This window comes from Solea senegalensis, linkage group LG10 (assembly GCF_019176455.1).
Source record: "Solea senegalensis isolate Sse05_10M linkage group LG10, IFAPA_SoseM_1, whole genome shotgun sequence".
Classification (NCBI taxonomy): domain Eukaryota; kingdom Metazoa; phylum Chordata; class Actinopteri; order Pleuronectiformes; family Soleidae; genus Solea; species Solea senegalensis.
The window spans coordinates 17,145,772-17,158,400 of NC_058030.1; the positions used below are offsets into that span (position 1 = coordinate 17,145,772).

Here is a 12,629-nt window from a genome sequence, read left to right on the forward strand (position 1 = left end):
TTGCAAGAATCACAGAACAAGCACAGGCACTTAATTATTAATCACATGCTACAATATTAACATTGACCACCATTTCTGTTTTCATTCAGACTTCCTCCTCCCTCTGCTTCTCTCTATTTGCTCGCCCTGGCACACAAACACATTGACATAGACGTATCTGTACAGAGAGACTGGCTAAAAACAGCATTAATAGATGTATGTGTGTGTTTCCGAATTGAGTGGGAAAGTTAGATGCAATCAGTGGTTACTCGAGATGCATTCAAATCCCTGGAGTGAACTTACTGGGCCATCATAAACTCAGATGTTGGTAATAATACCACTCAAGCCTTTTCCTAAAATAGATTTCTTGTGTAATGGATGAAAAACAGTCCGACTGAATTGTTCATCATTCCTTCTATGTCGGTCTTTTCTCATTCCCCTCCGCATACATTCTTTAATCACTTTGCTTTTGGGTTAATGCAATGAATCTAATGTGCAGGCCTGTTTAATTCAATCATGTGTCACTTAACACCAGTGTTCTTCTCTTAGTCCACTATGTCATTCAGAGAATCAAGGACCTCTCTTCAGCACACACTCCCTCCAGCTAAAAAGAATATAGAGTTTAGTGAGGAGTCGGAGGGGGACTATGAGGAGGAGGAGGAGCAGGAGTATGAAGATGAAGAGGAGGGAGAAGAAGAAGAAGAGGAGGAAAAGGTTAAATGGGGGAAGGTACAGAGCAGTGTCTCGTGGTTTGTAGGAGTTGTAGTGGAGATGTTGCTTGTTGGTGTGTTTGCTGTAAACAGAAGCCGTTCTTTGGTGATTGTTTATTTTCAGTAGTCTAGAGTTCATAGTCCAGATTTTGAGTTTTGAGGATGTGTCAGATACAGAAATGACAGCATATTCACTGTCTCTCAACCATTTCTTCTGATCAGAGACCAGTAGCTCCTTCCAAGGGTGACAAGAGAATGAGCAGTGAAGAGGAGGAGGAGGAGGAGGAAGAAGAAGAAGAGGAGGAACATGAGGAGAAGAAGACAATAAAATATATAGGAATAAAACCAGATGTGCAAAGAAGACAAGAGAGCAAAGCAATGCTTAAGAAAACAGAGTGGATGAAGAAAGAAGAGAAAACTAAAGCGTTTTATAAAGGAAGAATAGGCAAAGATGAGGTACACCTGGTAGTAGCCATAGACACAACATGCTTGTTGGCATTAGTGTACTTGAGAATCCTGCTTTGCCAAATTAGTACGAGAAATAGAAAATGTGGACGTAGCTTCTGTGTTTTTGTCTTTATATCTTGTAAAGTAGTATATTTATAGATGTCATTTTGTATCAACGGTTTGTGTGTGTAATTTACTGTTAGAATACACTTAATAGGGACATACGGCGACATGGGTTTTGCGACACAGTCCGAATGAGAGCCTTTCGAAACCAAGCAGAGGTTAATTGGACAGTAAATTGACCGTGTGGTGTGTGAATGTGTGAGTGGATGTTGTTCATCTCTATATGTTGGCCCTGCAAAGGACTGGCGACCTGTGGTCCAGGGTCTTTCGCCCTGTGTCAGCTGGGATTGGCTTCAGCTCCCTCATGTGGAGGATAAAGCGGTAGACAATGAATGAATGAATACACAAAGTAGTAATTACTGAGTAGTGTTGTGTCACTATAGCTGTCTGTTTACAGTCACTCAGCCTCAGTGTTATTTATACTAAAAAATAGCTTTCATAGTGATAGTGTTTTAAATGCAGTCATTTTGCAGTTGTTCTTATGCTGTAGGGGGCAGAACAAACGCACACATGCACTTTCATACTGAATGCAAGCATCAGACTATTAGCAGTTTTCTCCCAAGCCACTTCTAAGCCACACCATTTTGCCTCAGTAAACTCAGCGAGTGTGTGAAGCGTTTTATTAACAGGAGCCTGGCTCTGCGCTTTTAGCTCCGTTTCAGTGTCACAGCACCAGAGTTTCTCTCTCGTACGCTGAGATCAGACATCCTCTGTTTACGCCTTTGCTGTTGAAAAGTCCCGTGGGCTTTACACTCAAGTAGTCTCACTGCTTCCTTTGCCAGTCTCCATCCCCCACCACCTCAAAGGAGAGCTAGCAACTCAATGTTTCCCTGTCCCTCTTCTTTCCCACAGCCTTTCTTTGTATTCATTCATATCTGTCTGTCTTCGTCTCCCACCTAGACATCCTGTCCGGCAGTCACGCAGCCCAGTCATGAACTCAAAAATCTTTCCACCCATCTCTGTCACTTTATTCAACTGCAACCCGTGGTCTTGAGAGAATTTCAAAGCAATTTATTATCCCTCTTTTCCTCTGCCCCCCCCCTCTCCCTCTCCTTAGTTGCAGGCTCCCACTGTGAAAGGCTTTGACTTTGCCAAACTGCACCTTGGCCAGCAGAGTAAGGATGAAATCATGGTGATCCAGGAGACGGTTCCGCCAGGGCCCGGGTCCCTCCCCATGTCCATTAAAGATGGCTTCAGCCCATCTGAGAATGGCGACATCCCCACACCCTTAACCAAAACCTCAGCCTCTCCCACCAAGGCATCCCGGGGCGACCGCAGGCGAGAAAGGTCAGCGAGTCCAAACAAATATTTAGAATTGGAAATATGCTCTCATAGATGACATAACAAAACCGAAAAAAGGGCCCTGAAGAAGCATGACCTACCCATCTGTTTTTGTTTTATGTTTTTCTCCGTTATGTCACCAGTCACCAGATGACAAATAATTGTTCCTTCTTTGTAATCCAATGGATTGTCAAAACGCTTAATTTGACAACAGAAATGTGTGTACCAAATGTGTTATACTAAACAAATACTGTGTAATGTACTAAAACTGTTTAGTTAAGTTAGTTAGTTAACACGGTTGATCACAATTTTTATCGCAATTGTCCAGCAGTTACTGTTTAACATATGTATTAACTTATTATTATTATTATTATTATTGTTATTATTATTATACATAATAATAAGAATAATTCCGTCTATGAGCTTCAAATGGAAGATTGCCCTACTCTTTCACATGTTGGCATTTCAAAGTATTGGTGTGTTCCAGAGCTTCTATTATTCTATTATTCATGTAAGTGTTTGTGCGTTTTCCTGGTAGGATCTCGCCGTCAGACGTTGACTCGGTGGTAAGTGACCGTTCGAGTGAGCAGGAATCAACTGAGGAGAACCTGAGAGCGCACGCCACGCCCAGCGACAACAGGCAGACCCGCAAGGTCCCCATCAATGTTTTAAATGGTGAGTGGCCTTGGCAACACTCATATCACTCCTCCAAACAAAGACACTGATTGCAAGTGGGGGAAGAGGAGGTGGAAGTTAAAGGGATTTAGCTGAAATAAAGAGAGAGAGAGAGAGCATGATTTAATCGATAAGAGGGTCAGATTGAGAGCAAGAGAAACTGTGAGCTCATGAAGGAAACAAAGCAGGGACATAAAAATGACACAGAAAAACAAAGAAAGTAAAAGAAACACCTGGTGGGAACGTCCATTTGGTGGTCAAAAGACATCCAGAGAGAGAGGAGTGAGCAGGGAACAAGAGGAGGGAAAAGAGTTTAAGTTTGTCCTGACAGCTTGTTGATAGATTCAAGCCTGCTCTGCCATTCAGAGTCAACGCTCTGGAGCCAGACGCAGTCAGGCACAGAGACTTCAGCCTGACTCACCCACAGAGGAATGGTCTCTGTTTTGTTAGTGATAAATCTCAGCCTGAGACTATATATACTCCGCCATTATGTTTGTAAGTTGAATGAATATGAGGCACGCTCATTATTGTGTAATGAACAACTTTTATCAGCTGTGGAAAATGATCGCCTTTTCTTGCCTTTGCTTCTTTCTATGCTTTTCTCCCCTTGCTGCAATTTTATTACTTTATTTCTTTATTTATTTTATTCTACTTGAATTCGCGAAGCTTTTTTTTTTATTTTTTACTATTAACTCACCACAACCACTTCTAGCTTGTTAGATTGTTTTTATTTGACTGCCTTTTCTTCAATAAAACTTTCTTTCCTCTCTATTGTGGTTTGCAGGCAAGAATAGAATTGGTAAGAGTTTGTTCTTTTTCCATCTGTGTCTCTAGACCTCAAGCTTGACCTCCAGCAGCTGTGTCTGTTTGTTGTCAGTCGGTTTCTGTGGTAGCTTTGTGTTTGGCTTGTTCTCACCATCCATCACTGTCTTCTGAGCTGTCACTCACTTGTGGAAACAATTAAGTTCACAAATAAAAGGCAAAGCTCATGTTTGAAATCAAGCATCACTTTCCATTTCATGCTATCACCAGAAATATGTGCTTACATTTTTCAGATATATTCATCCCAGTAACAACTGTAGTCATCCATCATCACTTTGTTTAAGTAAACATTAATATTTGGACTCCTCCTTTACATTTCTGTGCTGATTTGATGTGACCTCGGTGTTCCTTGTTTGCTCATTACCTCAGGTCCTCCGCCGATGAACAGCGCACACGAACAGCTGTCGTCAGCCACCATCTTTGACCACGTTGACCGCATGACTCGTGCCACGGACGCAAGCAGGAGACTCCCCAACAAAGTCCAGCTTATCGCCATGCAGCCCATTCCAGTCCCGCCACTGCACAGCCCGCCCGTCAACAGCAAACTGTCCGACACCAACCAAATTAACAAAGAGGTCTGCACTTTAGATTAACTGGCTTCACTCGTCTGTTGTTCCAAAAATACAAACAGGTTCTGGTGATTGGGAAAAGATCCTTCTGATGAGTGACTTTGCTGTGATTTTAGACAACTTGATATCTTGTAGTTTCAGTATTGGATCTATTTATCTACTAGAGAAAGTAGCTTAATTTTTGTTTAAAGAAAAACAAGATTGTATTACATAGATGACCACTTTACCTCTACTTTCACAGTGAAAACACGCACGCATCTATTTTGTCTAGATTCCAAAAAAAATGCATTTGGATTGTCAATGTTATCATCTTTCTTTGTTATATGAGAAGCTTGTGATATTTAAGCCAAATTGGCTAAGGAATCAAAGACTTTGATTACTTTTATAAATGTCATACTTTACAGGAGCAGATGACAGTGTTGCAGGTCCTAATTTACTTGTTAAATGGACATTATTATCCTTTTTTTCACCCATTTACTTTGGGTCTAGTATGTACATATTTACTTATCTTTTCTAATTAGGTATTTTTTCTCCTCAGATCCAAGTGGCTTTAAGGCACAAGTCAGAAATTGAGCATCATCGTAACAAAATCCGTCTACGGGCAAAGAGGAAGGGCCACTATGACTTTCCCGCTATGGATGACGGTGGCCCCGGAGATGTTAAGGACCAGGATAGAATCTATCAGAAAGCACAGATGCAGATAGATAAGATCCTGGATCCAGACGCACAGATGCCCCCCGTCTTTATAGAATCCAAGAAAAGGTTAGGTCTCACAGCGTTGTGGTGGAAAACCTGATGAGAAAATATGGCTGTGATAGTGTTTTCCTTTTATTCATAAATGATTAAATATCTGTCTCCCAGTGGTCGAGGGAGGCGCTCACCCAAACAGAGGATGAAGGAGCAGCTGAATGGAGGCGTAATGGATGCAGACAAGGACCACCTTATCACTGACGACAGCGATGCTGCTTACAGGAAGTGTCCTGGGGTCAACAATGTGGCTTACGTAGTGAGTAGTGCAGAAGCATTGTGACATACAGTATTTGCACATTTGGTAAATAAACTGTATGACCTCTCTCTCACTGCCATTATATTTGTGTTTTTTGTTCCAGTCGGACCCCGACCAAGGACCAGGTTCCCCTCACAGGAGCCCATCCCCCACTGATGATGTCTTCCTCGGTCCGACTTCCTCTCCTCCAGGTCATGCCCCTCCCCCACCGCCCTACATGCCTCCACAGCCCTCTATTGAGGAGGCACGGCAGCAGATGCACTCCCTGCTGGATGACGCCTTCGCCCTTGTATCGCCCACCTCCCAGAGCAGCACAGCAGGAATCACACTCCCGGGAGTCAACAGCAACCCCCCTAGCTCTAGCCCTCCAGGCCGAGGCCCCAGACCCTGGGGCCCCTCCTACCAACCTCTTGGCCCTTTCCCTAGTGTAAGTAACCATCCCTGGCATTTATGTCTAATTGATATTTTTTTGATCAAACAAAGATTCAGTAAACATCAAATCCTGTTGCTTTCATGTTGCACCAAGCAAAATGATGTGTGGGGGGGAAGAGTGGGTTCTCCCTGGACTAAAGGTCAACTGATATGGGTTTTTCCATGGCTAATGTTGATCTTGAGAAATCAGGGCAGTCAGTCAGTGGCAGATAAATAATATATGTCCTTAAGTATGTCCCCCACCCATTTCATAAAATATAACGGTTAAATAATTACAAATGATACACAGAATTACTCAACAAAAAGATTTATTAAATAACACTTGGTGTCTGACTTTTTAATCTGCATTTTGATTGTTTCTTTGTTTATATTTAAATAGAAATAATGAATGAGCTAAATATGAAATACATGTAATACAATACAAAAGTAATCAAAATGCTTGTCAAGTAAACTTTATGATGAAAAAATAAAGTTTAAATAACTTTTTAGGGGCAGGATTTATGATGTAAACTCAAATAAATAACAACAGAACAATTAGCTAAATAATAATTGGCCAATGCGATGATTATTATTAATAAAATTGCTTTGCCATATTCTATCCTAGACCCATGACTAACTTATCTGTTATGCATTTGTTTATCTCACTAATCTGTAGACACACCAACAGAAATATTATGCTTGTGCAAATTTACAAAAACGGATGTCAAATCTCTTAATTGCATTCACTGTCTCTTCCCCTTTTACTCATTCACTTGCAGCATGAAGGCTATGGCTTCAATTTTAATCGCATTCCTCTTAGCGAACTAAGCAGCTAAGCGTCGCTCCATCTGTCAGCCCCCCAGAGCTACAACCTTATAACCCTCGTCAGCTATCTACAACTCCTAAGACTCTATAGAAATAAACCCTGCATGCTTGTCTTTGATCTGCATTAGCTCGTGTCATTGTAGTCTAGTCTCACACAACATTCAGCCGTCGACGTGCTCTGGTTTGTTGACTAAACTCGGTATTCACGTTTGTATTTTTTTTTTTTAGCTTACATGTGTCAAGAGACATGAGTTCTCTATAGCATATCTGTAGCTTTGAAACTGATATGGAGGTGGGCTGATGTTAAATAAAGGGTTCCGGTGCCCATGGGTATTACATAAGAAGGCACGGAATAATTAGAGATAAAAACGATCATAGTGGTGGTTAGGAAACAGGAAACTGTAAAGAAAAGATAGTGGTCCATTTAATCTTTAAAATGAGATTATCAGTGATGTTTACAAAGGCTGACTGCATCATCATTGTTCAAAACAACCCTGCAGTCCACTCTCTCTCATTAGGATAACTAGAAGCACAGTGTCATGTTGATATTAAGATGTTTTATGGGACAAACATACAGTAGCGTGGACCGCTACTGTAGCTGAACTGTGACTATGCTAATTTAATGTAGAATTTAAAAATTGTATTTAAATGCCCTTTACTGCTGTAAAGACAATTACTGTCCTGTTACCATGAGGTGCGATGTTCATCCCTGCAAGAGAGATACTTAACAATGCGCAGTGGAGCCATAAAAAGCCATTTGTTGGTTCTCCTTTTATAGATTCAGTGCTTAAACATGCTGTAAGAGGTCGGTTGTACAATAAGAAGAATAACCATGCATTTAAAAACACACACATAATCACCTCTTGATATAGTTTCAAAGCTGTTTTCAATAGTTTTTTTTTTTTTGTAAGCTGATTAAATATCGTCAGTCTGTTTCTTTTCTTTCCCGTGAATGTTTTTTGTCACTGTCTCCTAAACACTGTCTCTTTTTCCTCATCCTCCCCCAGAGGTTCACTGAGCTGGTGATGTCTCCTCCTTCAGTCCAAGGCCTGACACCAAGGTCAGTAGAGCAGTCTAGGAAAATTGAGTGTCCTTGTATAAATTAATAAATAATACGCTTACTCCGTTTGACTTTCACTTCTTCCTACGCCAAAAATGATTTCTTATTGATCAGCGCAGCCTGATTTCCACCACTCCACCAGTGGGAATATTTTTTCTTTAGGTGCATCAAGTGCATTGGGCCTCATGAATAATGAAAGGAAATGTCATCTTTTTTTCATCGGTTTAATGGATCAGGTACGAGCTGTGGTCTCTGAACTGGCTCCAAAAAAGACCAAAGTACCCATACACATGCAGGCTCTCTTGTCACAGCACACACACTAGTTTTACTCATGAAGCTCATTCGTTTTCCGGAGAGGAGTGTCCAGAGCAAACCAAATATTTATTTGTGGCTAAACAACATATCACCACAGTAATAGCCCAGTGCAAATAAAATATCTGATCTATAAATGAATGTTTGTACTGAAAAAGATCCTGTAGATGTCAGTGTTGTCGCTGCTTTTGAAGAAGACTTTCTGAAAGATGTTCTGTATTTCAAAGTGACCTTTGGTGTGATGGTCACAAAAAGCTACCATCTGTAAATGAATGCAGATGATTCTTTTGTTTGTGTTTCAGGCAGGGTCTTGGATCCAGCTACCTGCCACCAGGCGAAGCAGCATGCCTCGGCGATCCGTTCCAGCCGGACAGCCTGTACTCCAGCAGGAGCCTTTACGCCGATGAGCTGCCGTCATCGACAAGACCGAGACCAGTCGGGGGAACCGCAGGTACATGTGGAAACTGCATTCATTTCGCTTTAAATTGCAAATGAAAATCAAAAACACACAGTTCCAACAATAGCACTTAATGCAGTGTTTGTCCATGGACAGTTTATGTTAGATCTCTTCTGGATGTGGGTCGCAGAATTGCTCCACACATTCATCCCATAAACCTGTCAAACTAAAAGAGTCTTGTTTTAAATTATTAAAGGCGCTGGCTTGAAGCTTCTGTAATAAAGTTATAACAAGACTAATAGAAATGGATTCTAGCATTTAGCGCAGAGTGCAGCACGCAGACGGAATGATTTTCACACTGTAATGATTGCATCTAAGTACATTAGAGGGGCTGCTGAGGATAACTTGTCAGATACTGTAGCCCTGATAGGATATGTGTTTGTGTGTGTGTGTGTGTGTGTAGGTGCCCAGTTCCATCATCTTACACAGGTGGGATTGTCCAGTCGGATGAATGGTTACCCAGCGGGGGGGCGGCCTGCTCCAGGCCAGAATGGAGGCATTGGCTGGAACCACTACCATGATGACAACTTCTCTAGAGCAGAGGCTGAAAAAGAGGCAGTGAGTACAGCATAGATTTATTCATTAAAAAAAAAATAAAAAAAAAATAGTTTATACTTTTGTGCTGTCCTGGTTCTTTACCACTTGGTTCCTTCTGCCTTAGTCACTTTCTCCTCCATTTTTCTCATTTTCCCTCTCCTCCTTCCCTTTTATTCTTCTCTTTACTGCCTCAGTTCCGGGACTGTCCTGACTACTCATCCTCACATATCTTCCAGATGCCTAGAAGTGGTATCAGGGAGCCTACAGCACCCCCTGCCCACCTCGATCCCCCAGTGGGGGGATACATGTCAGCCCCACCGCCTCTGGAAATATCTCCTCCTACTCCCTCTTCTGCCTCCCTGATCAAGGCCATCAGGGAGGAACTGTTGCGTCTCTCCCAGAAACAGGCAGCTATGCCCAGCTATCACAGCTGAAGTCCCGGGCTCCACTCTGTAGCTCCAAACAGTCAATGTCACTGTCCCTGCCTGCGTGCTTTGCCTATTGTGACAATGCTTCCCATGGAAGTCTCTGAAGGTGTACAGCAGAGAGGTCGTCCTGCTAAACTGAGGTAAAGAAAGTGGCTCGTTGACATTTCTACGTGAGGCCTCCTCACGACAAAACACTGAATCTTGATACCGCTCGACACAGGACTGGGATCAGCTGCAGCTGTGTGTGTGAAATGAGAAAGACAGTGTTGTAAAATGAAGAACAGTATTCCATATTCTTGACCTTTTAGGATGTGATGAAAGGACATGTCTTTGTTGCTTCACCGTGGAAGGATCACACCAAGCTCTGTCTGTTGTAGATCCACATGTTCTCTTCTTTTTTCTTTTTTTTTTTTATGCATTTCTTCAGACTCAGTATTCTGTGTCATGGTTTCCCTCCCGTGCTGCCTTCACTTAACAGATGTACCACATGTAAAAAACAAACAAACTTTGTGTTGGTTTACGTACCATATGTGTTGTTTTGGCCCTTAACCTCTTTCTAACCATCAGGTGCTACTTCATGTTTTCTGCCGTGATGAGCCATGCCATGCCTTGACAACGACCCAGACTACTGTACGAGCCTAGAGTGAGGTCAAAGTTCACAGTCAGTGAGTCAGTTCAGAAAGTAGGTACAATGGGGAATCTGCTAATATATCTGTCCTAAACCTGATCCTTTTCGTTCCTTACTTACTTACTGCAGTAGCACAGTTAACCAGAGTTAATGTTTTAGGACCTTGTGGCCTATAGTTTTTTTTTTTTCATGTTGAAGTCCTGTGTTGTACCTTGTTTTTATTTATGTTCAGTAGCTAACGGACAGCTAGACAAACACACGTGATGTGTTACAAGTATTTGATAAGGATGGGCATTTCCAGCAAAATTGCTATTGGAAAAATGAAGTCAGGCAGTCAGAAATTAATCATCTCTCCTTGTAACAGTTAATTATATGTGAGCCGTATAGTGCAAAAAGATTCAAGTTGTCTATTCTACGCCTTGACTCTTTCAGATCCAGCAGCATGTGCTTTCATCAAACTAACATCACCGCGGTGTTTATAAGGGTGGAGGAAAAAAGCGTTGTTTCAGACATAATGTAGTCAACTCTAAGAAAACCAAAATCAACAACCTCCAGAGCATGAGAGCGAGTGAAATTAATGCAGGGTCAACATGGTGGGTGGAGCTAAAATGTAGAGCAGCTAACGAAATGCATTCAGAGACTCTGGTAAATGTCGGGTTCATAGTGTGTTGAACCTTTAGCAGTGACTTGTGTTCGAGAAACCCCTGAAATTGAATCACATCTGGAAAGACACATTGGGCAGCCCATGTAAAAGAGGAAAGGATTTGGGCTTGTAACCGGAGGGTCACGTGTTCAAATCCTGGGACTTGTCAAGGGCTGGGGTGCCTCTGAACAAGGCACATGATCAGTGAGTAGAGAGAAAAAAAAAAAGATTCTAACATTCATTCCCACACTAAATGCTTGCTGCTGCTGCCACCTGGTGGTAATAGATACACCCCAAATTAGGTTGTTATTGCAGATTTTCAGTTTTGTATGTTTTTATAATATACTCGAGAATAGTCTCATTAACTGATCGACTTTTTATAACCCAGCAAATAATCAAATATTCATGCCCATCCCTAATATTAAAGAAATATTAACAGTATGTGCTTGACACTTATGTACAGTTAGGACTGTATGTATACACAGTATTTGGTAGTACTTGATGCACTGTATGCGGACTACTTGGTATAGCTCAGGTCTCTCAAAAAAAAGAGATTGCAAATGGACAAATCAGTAAAAAGAAAAAGACAGACGGATAATGTTAATGGAGAGGAGTCATTCTGTTTTCACATGATCCTGTATTGATGATTTTCTGAAATTACCAACTGTATTTCATGCAGTATTTAATGTTTACTTTGCCTTTTTCTTCGACAGCACAGGAAGCAGAAAGCTGTACTGTATTTGTTGTCTCCGATGGTTTACGTCAACAAGTTGCGTTTATGTTCTTTTTCAATGTTATTTGGATTTACCTTCTTTGCCTCAGTTGATTTATTAACTTTAAATGTCTCTCTCAATCTCCGTTACCTTTTTTTCTCTCCTGATATTTTGTGGCATTTTTGGGGCCTGAAGTTATATTTTGTCCAGATGAAATAAAACAGAAACCTATTGACTTTAAAGGCAGCGCCTGGAAATATGTCTTTGGACTGTGTTACCAGTGCTATGTGGTGGCTCATGAAGTTGCTTTTCACATTTTCATGTGCCTGTTAGAATCTCCTGAACAGATTCAGTGCATTAAGGTTGTAATTACAGCCTAAAAGACAACAGTCATTAAAAATGAAGAAACATCCAGGTCACAGTAACCCAGAAAATAGTATTGTTATTAATCTTTGCTTTAGGAGGAGTTGAGTTAGATTCTAGTGGCCCCCTCTCACCTCATTGTTCATGTTTTGTAACCATTCTCACACTGTATGCCTCCACCTACTGGCTCTGTACTGTAACAACAGCCCATCTAATTGTTTTCATCCTCACATGCTTTTTATTGTACTGTTTCATTGTTTTGGTTTTTCTCTTTTTTCTCTTTATCATACTTTATGAAACGGATCTGTTGGCTGGCCCAACGTTACATTTGATCGATGCTGCATGTTCAGTTGTTTGTTTGTTTTTTATCTTTTGTTTGTTTGTGCGCATGCTGTTCTACATTTTGGTGAAATACAAAAGGAAAACAATCACTTGGCGTGTCTTTGAATTTGAAGTAGTTTCCATAGTGATCATAATCATGTCCGACACATGTCGCCTCATGCCGTCCATCCGTAATAAAAAAAAAGTTTGTTTGCAGGTGATTGTACTTGCGACAAATCACCACAAGGTGGCAGCACAGAGTGAGATCTGCTTTACTCCTTAGTTGCAGATGATGTAACCAGTTCCCAAAGATGTTTTG

General features: G+C 41.3%; 1 protein-coding gene across 3 annotated transcripts in view; it reads left to right on the plus strand.

Annotated features, from left to right (window-relative positions):
• si:ch211-1e14.1 (UPF0606 protein KIAA1549) overlaps window positions 1-12,420 on the plus strand; it is a 34,019-nt gene extending 21,599 nt beyond the window's left edge. The window contains exons 12-22 of one of the 3 annotated variants that reach the window (XM_044036252.1): window positions 2,317-2,546; window positions 3,079-3,215; window positions 4,000-4,014; window positions 4,407-4,612; window positions 5,145-5,368; window positions 5,468-5,612; window positions 5,716-6,039; window positions 7,856-7,908; window positions 8,523-8,671; window positions 9,081-9,235; window positions 9,409-12,420. In XM_044036252.1, coding sequence (XP_043892187.1) covers window positions 2,317-2,546; window positions 3,079-3,215; window positions 4,000-4,014; window positions 4,407-4,612; window positions 5,145-5,368; window positions 5,468-5,612; window positions 5,716-6,039; window positions 7,856-7,908; window positions 8,523-8,671; window positions 9,081-9,235; window positions 9,409-9,648 — 1,878 coding nt within the window. In that variant the 3' untranslated portion in view covers window positions 9,649-12,420. The remainder of the gene's footprint in view (window positions 1-2,316; window positions 2,547-3,078; window positions 3,216-3,999; window positions 4,015-4,406; window positions 4,613-5,144; window positions 5,369-5,467; window positions 5,613-5,715; window positions 6,040-7,855; window positions 7,909-8,522; window positions 8,672-9,080; window positions 9,236-9,408) is intronic. The other 2 variants (XM_044036254.1, XM_044036253.1) reach the window with 2 other exon arrangements.
• The last annotated feature ends 209 nt before the right edge of the window (window positions 12,421-12,629 follow it).